Raw genomic sequence first — 11650 nt, 5'->3', positions numbered from 1 at the left:
TATATATATATATATATATATATATATATATATATATATATATATATATATATTATATGAGGATAATATTTAAGAAAGGAGTCGGGATTTATAAGGAAAATAAAGTCACCGATGAATAAAACTCGAAATTTCTACTAATATCTTAAATATTCGGATTAAGGATTAGAAATTAATTTTTTTAATTAAATTTTTCGCCATTAATTTATAAATACTATGCTATTTAAGTTTATTATTTACTAAAATTTAGTATTTATTTTGAAGAATTAAATTGAAAAAAAATTAAAATCTATGTTTAACCTTTGCATTAATATTAAAAAAATTGTTTTAAATATAAAATTTATTAATTAGGGACTAAAAATGAAATTTGAGCTATAAATCTATAATATTCTAATCAATAAAGCTTTATAATTAATTAATTCATATTAATGGGTAGTGAAGTAATTTCACTATAATTATTTAAGACTAATTTATTATAATTTCAAGATAATTTTTTAAAAATAATAATCATATTCATTTGCCTTTTTTTAGCTTACATTTAATGGATTTATATTAAAATTTAGAACTAAAAAAAATAATCTATAATTCACTAAATAAAATTTTATAATTTACGTAGAAATTTATATTTATAAATATTCGTATTAATTTTATTTTTTTAGGTTGAAGCCGAGGATAAATTTATAATGCTCAACTTAAAACTGCCATGGAAGTGGAAAGAGGTACATTTTCTTTCCGATCAACGAAAAACTAAATGCGAAAACGTTCTATCAGTGAAAACATAAGATCATCGAGTTGCTCCATGACTAACTTTTCTACTATACTCGTCACTTCTGTGACACGGTCTCGCCTGAAAATCATTTAAAAAACAGGGTGAGTACTAAGATAGAACTCCCTACTGGAATTTAATACATAAACCATCACATAACTTATCAAACGAAATCAAACGAAATCAAGAGACCTTAGTGATTAATTACGCGAATGACAGTAAGTAATTTTCTCACTCAAACTATTTTCAGCAATCACTCTTGAGAGTGACCATCGGTGGCTAGTTACTCTATGCACACAATGTGTAACCTAACCAACATCCACTGTGTAACCCTTGCTTTGATAATTATTTTCTGCAATCGCCCTGCCGAGCTACCAATAGTGGTTGGTTACTAGATTCCTAACCATTTTCGGCCTATATTATCTATTTATCTTTCAATATATAATTTATTTATGATCCGACCATAAACCAAATCAAGGGAGTTTGAGATTGGAGCTTGTATTTAAGTCCCTTAATCTACACTTGGGATTAACAAGGAAGCTCATTAATGGCGGAAGAAGGGTGAGGAATCTGTTCTCTCTATTTCGCTCCCACTTTTTCCAAGAACGTCCATTATCCCACGACTAACCTTTCTCTTTCCCACCAACTTACTCTACTTTTACGGATTCACCATTCCCCAGCTTTCTCTCACCATTACAACTGGCTTTTTCCATTGCTTTAACTTAACTTCCGTATTCGGATTTCTGCCATTGCCACTCTCATTTACGCTTTCAGGTAACCTCTCTCTCTCTCTTCTTCGCCCTATTGCCTCTGTTTTTGATTCGGATAATTGATGAACCAGGGTTTGAGCGGTAATTGTTAGTAGTGTTTCAATCTTCGCTGATTGTAATGTAGGTTTGTCTTGATACTACCTGATGCTGTTTGTTCTTCGATTTACTGAAAGAATACTGATTCCTGCTAATTAAAAACTGAGAGAGATTGCACAAAAACTTCCAGGAAATGAGGCAGCGACTCTGGATTTAGAGGCTTTTATGAAATAACAACGTAGTTGAACATCGATCTTTGAGTCTCATTTCTAATTTTAATTGAAATATCTGTAAGTTCAATGTTGAAGAAGTGGGTTCAATTTGTGAATGTTTTTGTTCTTGACAGTGTGGGTTTAACTCTTCGGGAAAGAAGATGGCCAAAAATTTTGTTCAGGTGGTTGTGATTCTGTGCTTGGGTTGGTGGTGGTGGGCTATAATGGTGGGCGCTGAGAATTTGAAGTACAAAGACCCTAAGCAGCCAGTTTCTGTTCGAGTTAAGGATCTTCTTGGCCGAATGACTCTGGAAGAGAAAATTGGTCAGATGGTTCAGATTGACAGGAGCGTTGCCAATGCTACAGTTATGAAAAATTATTTTATTGGTAAAGCAATAGTCTCTCGCTCTCTCTCTCCTTTACACTCTCAGTTTTATCCATATGTTCTTGAAGATTTGCACGTTTAATGATAGAGTAGTTCATACTTCAGAGTACTGTTTGGTGCTATTTTCAATTTAGGGAGTGCTAAGTTCCTGATTTGGTTTATGTCTACTCTGAATGGATGCTGTTCTTGGCTACATTTGATTTTTGTGGCCAACAGCTGAGGTGGTGAGCTAGTCATGCTCGCCACTTTGTCACTAAATTGATGCTCTATATGATACCTTAGAATATTATAGTTTTTCTTAGTGTTCATTCAGTTCCAAGGAGAAGAAAGCTGAAGATTAATTGATATCATTTTCTTCATAATAACACCTTTGTTGTAACTTTTTTAAGAGTTTAATCGGTACATGAGGAGCATGCTGTTAGATTATATTTGAAGCATTGTAGCTGCTATAATGTTGTGACCGTGAGTTGTGACCGTGAGTTCTGAAGTTTGGAAACTATATTAGTGAGATCCCACGTTGGTTGGAGAGGGGAACGAAACATTTCTTATAAGAGTGTGGAAATCTTTCCCTAACAGATGTGTTTTAAAACCGTGAGGCTGACAGCAATACGTAACGGGTCAAAGCAGACAATATTTGTTAGCGGTGGACTCGGGCTATTACAATATTTCTATATATTTGTATGTGTCAGTTTGTTGAATTGATCTGTCTAATTCAGGTTCAAGGGCATATAATCTAGAGGGTACTGAGTTCCATTATGACTTGTCACAACTAACGAATGATTGAAGAGCTTCTCATTGATACAAAACCCACACATTTACTATTAAAAAATTGATTGGAATCAAATGACTGAACTTTTCTAAGAGCATGAACTGTGAAATTTGTGCAGGAAGTGTGCTAAGTGGTGGTGGAAGTGTGCCGCTTCCAGATGCTCGTGCTCAAGATTGGGTTGACATGATTAATGATTTCCAGAAGGGTTCTCTTTCTAGTCGATTGGGCATCCCAATGATTTATGGCATTGATGCTGTTCACGGCCATAACAACGTTTACAATGCTACAGTATTTCCTCATAATGTTGGACTGGGAGCTACCAGGCAAGTTTGCAACTCTGATCTAACAACCTTGACCTTTACATCTAAAATCCAAAAATTTCAATGCGAATTTAGAAATTAACTCATGAGAAATAAGAATTGAATTAGCTCGTTAATTAGATATCTCAAGGCAAGAAAACTTGCTTGAGATTCGAATCACTCCACAAGTGATTGATCTAGTCAAGGTCGAATGATTCTAAACATATAAACTATATTACATAGAATTGCAAAGAAACTTGAACTAGCTTGAAACCCTTGTTCCTTAAATGAAACTTGACTTCACTTAACGTGACTCGACGTTATCTTGTTGTAAATTTGGATAACTTCACATTTTACTTAAAAGTTCATATTGCATGATTGAGATGTGTTAGTTTTTTCTACACAGGAACCCTGACCTACTTCGAAGAATTGGTGCAGCAACAGCACTAGAAGTTCGAGCCACAGGGATTTCTTATACCTTTGCTCCTTGCCTTGCGGTAATCCCATGTTTCTTATTGAATATCTCACTATTTGTTTGAGTAGTAAGCTGGATATATAACAGGAAAACTTCTTTTAGGTTTGTAGGGACCCGAGGTGGGGGCGGTGTTATGAGAGCTACAGTGAGGATCCAAAACTTGTGCAAAATATGACTGAGATTATAATTGGTTTGCAAGGAGAGCCTCCTGCTAATTTCCGGAAGGGGATTCCTTATGTTGGTGGAACGTATGGCCTTTGAACATGTTGAATTTTAAAACTATGAATTCATGCAAAATGTTATTCTTCAACCAAATTGCTGAGATAATAATATCTGATTTCTTTGTGAAATCCTTTCCTCCTCTCTGCAAATTTATTTGAAACACTTCAAATTTTCTTTCAGGAAGAAAGTTATCGCCTGTGCAAAGCACTTTGTTGGAGATGGTGGGACAACTCATGGCATCAATGAGAATAACACCGTTATTGACAGGCATGGACTGCTCGGCATTCACATGCCTGCCTATTTAGATTCGATCATCAAGGGCGTTTCATCGGTAATGGTTTCGTATTCTAGTTGGAATGGAGTAAAGATGCATGCAAACCGTGAGCTCATTACTCGCTTTCTCAAGAGTACCCTTAAATTTAAGGTATGTCTGAAAATTTAAGGTATGTCTGACAATTATTTGATGCTGCTGACTGATGTTTTCTAATTTTACTATGAGCATTTTCAGGGTTTTGTCATCTCAGATTGGGAGGGTCTCGACAGAATAACTTCTACGCCGCATTCTAATTACACGTACTCTGTCCAAGCTGCAATTTCAGCTGGCATTGACATGGTTGGTGGTTCTTTTTAAGGATACCTTAAATCAAAATTGGTCTGATTATATGGTTCATGCGTTGCTTTGAAATGTTGGAGTATTTAGGCTTTGGTTCTGTGTGTTTTGCAGGTCATGGTTCCTTACAAATATGCGGAGTTCATTGATGATCTTACGTTGTTAGTGAAGAACAATGTCGTATCGATGGATCGAATTGACGATGCTGTTGCCAGAATTTTATCAGTCAAGTTCACAATGGGACTTTTTGAAAGCCCTTTGGGTGATTACAGCCTTGTCAATGAGCTTGGGAGTCAGGTGTGAAACCAATTATACAAAAACATATAACTGGCTTCGTTTATTATTGGCTATTCAATTACATGAAGTTGATCTTTACTTGGCGATAGGCACATAGAGACTTGGCAAGAGATGCTGTGAGGCAGTCACTCGTACTGCTGAAGAATGGTAAAAATGATAGCGATTCGTTGCTACCCCTTTCAAAGAAGGCCCCAAAGATCCTTGTTGCTGGTACTCATGCTGATAATTTAGGATATCAATGTGGTGGGTGGACAATTGCATGGCAAGGATTCAGCGGCAACAATGCTACAAGGGGTATGTGTCTTTTCACTCATTCTTCATAACCATATTTGAGATTAATATTTCTCGACCAGCACATATTATCTTCTTTGGGCTTTTACTTTCGAGATTTCTTGAAGGTTTTTAAAATGCGTCTCCTAAGGAGAGGCTTCTACGCTCTTATAAAGAACGCTTCGTTCTCCTCCCCAATTGATGTGGGATCTTAGTCATTTTAGCATTGTTCCAATAATTTGGAGGTTTACGTTAATTAAGATACTGAATGTGATACTTGTTTGCTAGTCTAAACGTGCTCAAAAGCACATTCTTATTAAGTGTACATATCTATATATCTATAGTATTAGTTGTAGATAACAAAGATTTTTTCTTATGTACTTCTTGAATGCCAAAACTTACTCGGATAAGCCAGATTATTCTCTCCTTTATGTTCATTCTTCAGGGCTTTCTCTTTGATATTAGAGTAGAAACAAATTTAGATTTCCTTTTCCTGATCGGCAGGAACTACCATCCTCACTGCCATTAAATCAACAGTTGATCCGAGCACAGAGGTTGTATTCCGTGAGGATCCCGACAGTGACTTTGTTAAGTCCAATGGCTTCTCATACGCCATTGTCGTTATTGGCGAAGCCCCGTATGCCGAGACAGAAGGGGATAGTACGACGCTTACCATGTTAGATCCAGGTCCAAGCATCATAAAAAATGTTTGTGAGTCTGTGAAGTGTGTGGTGGTTGTCATTTCTGGGAGGCCAATTGTGATGGAACCATACGTTTCATCCATGGATGCTCTTGTAGCAGCTTGGTTACCTGGGACTGAAGGCCTGGGAGTCACTGATGCCCTCTATGGAGACCATGGGTTTAGTGGGAAGCTTCCAAGAACATGGTTTAAATCTGTAGATCAACTGCCAATGAACTTTGGAGATCGACACTATGATCCACTTTTTCCTTTGGGTTTCGGACTCACAACTGGATCGGTCAAGGACATCGTTGCGAGGTAAGTACTACTATTACTCCATCTTTATGGTGTTTGTGTATGTTCAAGCATCTTCATGTTCATGTTCTTCTGTTGCATCTGAATTTCAAATCTTTCAATACCATTAAGATGTCTATTTTCGATTTCATTTTATGCATAGGTCGACATCGGCAGGAGCTCAAGCAACACCATCCTTTATTGCAATGATCGTTGCTACAATCGCCATTTGTGTACTACAGGTACACTTCTAGTTCTATCTAGAAGGCATTAGTTTGTTGCAAACTTTGGTGGCTATTTTTAGGAAATTTTGAGCTCTATGAGGGTTACAATATCATCAGCCTCAGATGCTCTGCCATTTATTTTAGCGACTGGTTATTATGGATTTGTAGTAGCAAAGACTTTTCAGTTCCATTTACATATTAACCTTTATTTTCTTCATCATGGTTCTCCATTGATCGATCCCAGACATGAAATCATGATATTTTTCATAAAACAAAAAGATATAGACAATGAATATATAGTTTATACCAGGATAAAATTCGATTTGGTTATTCATATATTCGATGTCAATGTATATGTATATTTTTCTTGAATCGTAATGTGCAAAGAATATAGATGCTATAATTATCATACTATATACATTACTATACACATGGGGTATACAAAATATATATATATATATGTTATTACTCACTAGAATGGTAAATTTTCGTTGTGAAAATGTTGGCTATATAATATATATTTCATCACTTAATGATATAAAACACATACTTTACCGAGTAGAGAAGGTCCCGGAGATTTGTATAAATTATGATAATTTTGGACTAAACTAGAAAATTAGATTATTATGAACTTCAGCTACGTCTTAACCTTTTGTGAATGTTTCAAAACTACACTTGAAGTGAAAAAACTATTAGAATATTAGATGAAAAATCGATGGGTCTGAATATTGTCTTTAAAAGGGAAAGTTTATAGTTTGGAATCTACTTGGCCCTTAAAATTTTTGATCTCCAAATGAGCAATGCTCGTGTTTGTTTTATCCAATTGAGTCATGCTTGTGTTGACAATAATTAAAAAAAAAAAAATCTGTGATTTTAACGCTCAATATTATTTATTCTAACATTTAAATAACCACAAACAATTTCTAAATTGAAATTAAGAATGGAAATATATACATACTTCTTTTAGACGAAGCAGGAAGACTGGTGTTGTGATTCTGGATGTGAATGTGAACCATCCAAGCACGTGTGATGCACGTGCATCCATATCAAACCATCCTCTGATCCTTTTCTCTGTTACATATTCATTGAGTGAGATGGACGAAAATGCAAACATCATAAAACAACCAAACAATGAAATAAAATAAAGGATTTTCGTGTTAGTTTTTACTTGCAAGTTCATTAGAATTGTAGTTGAGCTCCCCATGAACCGATTTGCTGTAAAAAGAACGATGAGTAATGAAAGGGAGAAGATATCTGATGTAACAGTCGGAGCCCACCGCTAGCCGATATTGTCCTCTTTAGGCTTTCTCTTTCGGGTTTCCCCTCAAGATTTTTAAAATGCATATGCTAAGGAGAAGTTTTCACACCATTATAAAGAATGTTTCATTATCCTCCCCAACCGACGAGGGATCTCACATCTTATGATGATGATGATGATGATGATGCGAAGATCTTAATTCTTACCTGACGATGATAATGAAGACGAGGAAGAATACGATTCCCACTTATTGAACCTGAGAAGCCAAGAATCCGATCCGATCTCTGAGGAGGAGAGTCCATCAACCCAGCTTCGAAATCGGGTGCCCTTCATGTCACCATATAACCCTCTCATTCCATCTACCAATTCCTCTCTACTTCGCTCGTTCCTGCTCGTATCCACAACTATCCCTTCTGCATGAAAGATGGACTTCAGATGTTCAAGATACACCTCTGACTTCTCGACTTCACCGCGCCTCCATCTTTCGTAAAGCACGTAAAATTTCACGACTTCAAAATAAGGATCAGTCGTCTCCACTTTGCAGCAGCAGCAGCCTTTGAAATCTATGTCTCTAGGGGACAGATTTGGACCAAGTTGGAAGCGGCCTATAGCCTCTATGATCCCTCCTGCACATCTCTCAGCTGCATGAGTTATTTTCGGGTTGTCCTTCGCATTCTCGGCGTACCATTGCAGTAGCTCCTCTTGTGCATTGCTTACCTACACAGATGAGGGAAACATTTGACACCATAAATCTAACGGTTCACCGTTGATATGTACTTAGACGATGAAGAGTTTTCAAGGCCACAGACCATTACACCATAGACATTGGGGACACTGAAAAGCTCGGTGTCGTTTCCAGAGTCGCCGCAAACAAGAACATTGGCTGGAACTTTCCCATCAGCTTTGAACTTCTTGAGAAGATATGCAAGTGCCTCTCCTTTGCCAGCACGTTTTGGCAATATATCTAAAGCAATTCCACTGCTGTAGATTACTTTTACATCCAACTGACAGAATGCATTCAATGAGTTAACAGGGTAACACAGGACAAGCAAATGAGTGCAGAAGAGAAAGATTTGCAGCATAAACCATCTCGGAGAGAACAAGCAAGAGTGTTGTTCTAGTTTTCTTCTTCTTATTGTTGAACAGGCATCTAAGCTCACTCCTTGCTCATGACCCAATTTCCATTGATTCAAGAAGGTTCTCCCCACACCCAAGACGAGAACAAACCGTGTTTTTTTGTAATTTTAAATACCATTTTTGTAACAGGGCAGTGCACCGCTAGCAGATATTGCCCTCTTAGGGCTTTTCCTTCCAGACTTTCCCTCAAGTTTTAAAACGCGTCTGCTAGGAAGAGGTTTCCACACCCTTATAAGGAATGCTTCGTTCCTTTGTCTAGTCAATGTAGGATCTCACGATCCACCTCCTTGGGGGCCCAGCGTCCTCACTAGCACAACGCCTGATGTCTGGCTCTGATACCATTTGTAATAGCTCGAGCCCACCGCTAGCAAATATTGTCTTCTTTGGCCTTTCTCTTCCAAGTTTCCCCTCAAGGTTTTAAAACGCATTTGCTAGGGAAGAAGTTTCCACACTCTTATAAGGAATGTTTCGTTCTCCTCTCCAACCAATGTGGGATCTCACAATCCACCCCCTTGGGAGCCCAACATGCACACCGCCCGGTGTCTAGCTCTGATACCATTTGTTATAGCCCGAGCCCACCGCTAGCAAATATTGTCTTCTTTGGTCTTTCTCTTCCAAACTTCCCCTCAAGGTTTTAAAACGCATCTACTCTGAAGAAGTTTCCACACTCTTGTAAGGAATGTTTCGTTCCCCTCTCCAACTAATGTGGGATCTCATAAACCACCCCCTTGGGAGCCCAGTGTGCACACCGCCCTGTGTCTGGCTCTGATACCATTTGTAACAGTCCAAACCCACCGGTAGCAGATATTGTCTTTCTTGGACTTTCCCTATCAGGCATCCCCTCAAGGTTTTAAAACGTGTCTGTTAGGAAGAGGTTTCCACACCCTTATAAGGAATGTTTCGTTCCCCTCTCCAACCAACATGGGATCTCACAATTTTTGTCCTAAAACTTTAAAGTTCCGTCTTGGTCTCTAAACTTTCAAAATGTCTTTAATGTCTAAAGTTCTAAGTTTATTCCATTTTAGTCTCTAAACTTTTAAAGCATCTATATTACTTTCTTTTAGTTCATAAACTCTTAGAACATCGACATTACTACTTTTAGTTCCTAAACTTTCAAGACGTAAAAAAAAACAATCATTTTGGTCCAGTTGAATTCAGCAACAAATCCAGTTCAGACCAACAAAATAAGCATCAACTTACCCCTCGTTTCTCCAAGCAATCAGACAGAGCATCCGCCACTTGGGGACCTTTATCCTTCTCTATGAAGAAGCTAACCTTGAAAGGCCGTTGCTCCGTTTCTGACTGTAATATCCTCATTTTGTGCAGTAGGTTGAAGAAACATCCCAATCAAACCAATTAGGGCTAGAAACAAAAGCATCCTCAAGAAGCAATGAGATATACAGAACATCAATTCAATGCATAACTAAGGAATGAAAAAGAAAAAACAAATCAAATTATCATCTCTACCTGCGGCTTGAGTTCCGGAAATCTTAGGGTTTCCTCCACAACTACATCTCGATTCCACTTCCAATTCAGAAATCGTTCCCATTCCTCATCTGAAACCATCAAATCGCCATAAGCAATCTCCGTTCCTACCGACATTATCGTCAAATCTGGAGTCAACAGAGGCCTTTCCCTTCTCAACTTTCTGTAACTCGTCGGCGATCTTCCAGTTGAGAACACGAGAAGAGAATTCCGACGGTAGTAAGCTTCCCATAGAGCATTAAACTTGAGAAGCGATGTGTTATCATCATCGTCATGATCGACCTGCATGTACAATCTTCAATTCGTTAAAATTTCCAGATGGAAAATGAAAAGGTGTTCGCGAGGTTGAAGAAACTCACCATTGTTAAATCAAGATCTGAAACTATCATGAGCTTCGCTGAATCATCCAGTCGATCCATTGATGATGAGTCCGTTCTTCGAGATTCAGATTAGCCAAACTCAGGGAACGAAAAATCGTGATGTCTGCTGAATATTTATACCTTTTTCGCCGTTCAAATGGCCGACTGTTGCAGTTCTCGAGCAAATTCCTGTAAGGTTGAACTTCACGTTTAGTTATTGAATTTGTGTCTATTTGAAAAAAAAAAAAAAAAAAAAAAAAAAAAAAAAAAAAAAAAAAAAAAAAAAAAAAAAAAAAAAAAAAAAAATGGTTACAATAGGGGCAAACTAGTCATTTCGCCCCTATAAGTTGAGGGGTTTGTTTTGGCTGAGTTAAAATGGGGAAAAGAGAAAGAAGAGGGAAAGAAGATTAGGGTTTTGAGGAAGGGGAGGAGATCGGATCAGAACCGACGCCGGAGAACCGAGTCCCCAATCTAAACCGTTGAATAGCTCGAGGCAAGGTGCTCTCACGAATCGCACCTTCCTATCTCGACAAAACGTTCAAGAACTTCAGGTTAGTCCACGAGTATCTACATGGAGAAGTCATCAAAATTTTCGTGTGCTAGCAACGTTTTGTGTTGATCCTTGGACTCTTACCCCCCAACAGCGCTATCTGGTTAAGTTCTGAAGTGAAGGCGGCCAAGATCGGCGTTCAAATCGGAGTTTAAAGATAACGTGATTTTCGGTAAGAACTTGTGTTTTTCTCCGAATTTGAACTCAAATAATAAGATCTGTGATCATCAGAAAAATTTAAGAAAATTCTTTCCAAGGAGTAGAATAGGAGGTCTACAAGTTTCGTGAAGAAAATTTAACGAATCGGATTACGGATTGGAAGATAAAAAAATCGAGAGAAAATAGATTGAAACGGGAAAGAGACCTGGAAAATGAAGGCGGGAGAGAGGGTGGAGGCCGCCACGCGTCGGACGGCGTGCGGAGGAGAGCGGCGGAACCGGTGATCGACACGTGTCGATCACCGGCTGGTGAGGCGCGTCCTCACCCGGCAGCGGGCACGCGTCAGGCGCGCGGACCCGGCCGGCCCGACCGGCGCTGCACGCGAAGCGCCCGACCC

General features: G+C 38.2%; 2 protein-coding genes across 3 annotated transcripts; one reads left to right on the top strand and one right to left on the bottom strand.

The window, feature by feature from the left end:
- Positions 1-665: 665 nt before the first annotated feature.
- On the top strand, positions 666-6527 carry LOC111449719 (beta-glucosidase BoGH3B). 2 transcript variants are annotated; one of them, XM_023089733.1, is made up of 11 exons: positions 666-716; positions 1916-2168; positions 3054-3258; positions 3641-3731; positions 3812-3957; positions 4112-4355; positions 4440-4544; positions 4656-4838; positions 4928-5132; positions 5613-6105; positions 6245-6527. In XM_023089733.1, the coding sequence occupies exons 1-11, from the start codon at positions 681-683 to the stop codon at positions 6333-6335; spliced, it is 2052 nt and encodes a 683-aa protein (XP_022945501.1). In that variant the 5' UTR covers positions 666-680; the 3' UTR covers positions 6336-6527. The 2 variants fall into 2 exon arrangements, with proteins under 2 accessions (XP_022945501.1, XP_022945502.1); XM_023089734.1 differs by lacking the exon at positions 666-716 and adding an exon at positions 1300-1537.
- Positions 6528-7090: 563 nt separating this feature from the next.
- On the bottom strand, positions 7091-10752 carry LOC111449724 (sucrose-phosphatase 1-like). The gene is made up of 7 exons (XM_023089744.1): positions 10545-10752; positions 10168-10467; positions 9901-10002; positions 8373-8567; positions 7770-8280; positions 7474-7520; positions 7091-7376 (listed from the first exon to the last, which is right to left on the bottom strand). The coding sequence occupies exons 1-7, from the start codon at positions 10602-10604 to the stop codon at positions 7269-7271; spliced, it is 1323 nt and encodes a 440-aa protein (XP_022945512.1). The 5' UTR covers positions 10605-10752; the 3' UTR covers positions 7091-7268.
- Between the last annotated feature and the right edge of the window lie 898 nt (positions 10753-11650).

The sequence above is a fragment of the Cucurbita moschata genome, unplaced genomic scaffold (genome assembly GCF_002738365.1).
Source record: "Cucurbita moschata cultivar Rifu unplaced genomic scaffold, Cmos_1.0 Cmo_Scf00011, whole genome shotgun sequence".
Taxonomy (NCBI): Eukaryota; Viridiplantae; Streptophyta; class Magnoliopsida; order Cucurbitales; family Cucurbitaceae; genus Cucurbita; species Cucurbita moschata.
Note: the sequence above shows the minus strand (reverse complement) of the source record. Positions and strands in the feature narration are given on the sequence as shown.

What these genes read in the sequence shown, in the direction of transcription:
- LOC111449719 (XM_023089733.1), top strand. Translation starts at nt 681, where the DNA reads ATGCTCAACTTAAAACTGCCATGGAAGTGGAAAGAG. An exon ending in TGCCATGGAAGTGGAAAGAG is followed by an intron (nt 717 to 1,915) that starts GTACATTTTCTT and finishes TGTTCTTGACAG; the next exon opens with TGTGGGTTTAACTCTTCGGG. An exon ending in ATTCCTTATGTTGGTGGAAC is followed by an intron (nt 3,958 to 4,111) that starts GTATGGCCTTTG and finishes ATTTTCTTTCAG; the next exon opens with GAAGAAAGTTATCGCCTGTG.
- LOC111449724 (XM_023089744.1), bottom strand. Translation starts at nt 10,604, where the DNA reads ATGGATCGACTGGATGATTCAGCGAAGCTCATGATAGTTTCAGATCTT. An exon ending in ATTGCTTGGAGAAACGAGGG is followed by an intron (nt 8,568 to 9,900) that starts GTAAGTTGATGC and finishes GCATTCTGTCAG; the next exon opens with TTGGATGTAAAAGTAATCTA. An exon ending in CAATTCTAATGAACTTGCAA is followed by an intron (nt 7,377 to 7,473) that starts GTAAAAACTAAC and finishes AATATGTAACAG; the next exon opens with AGAAAAGGATCAGAGGATGG.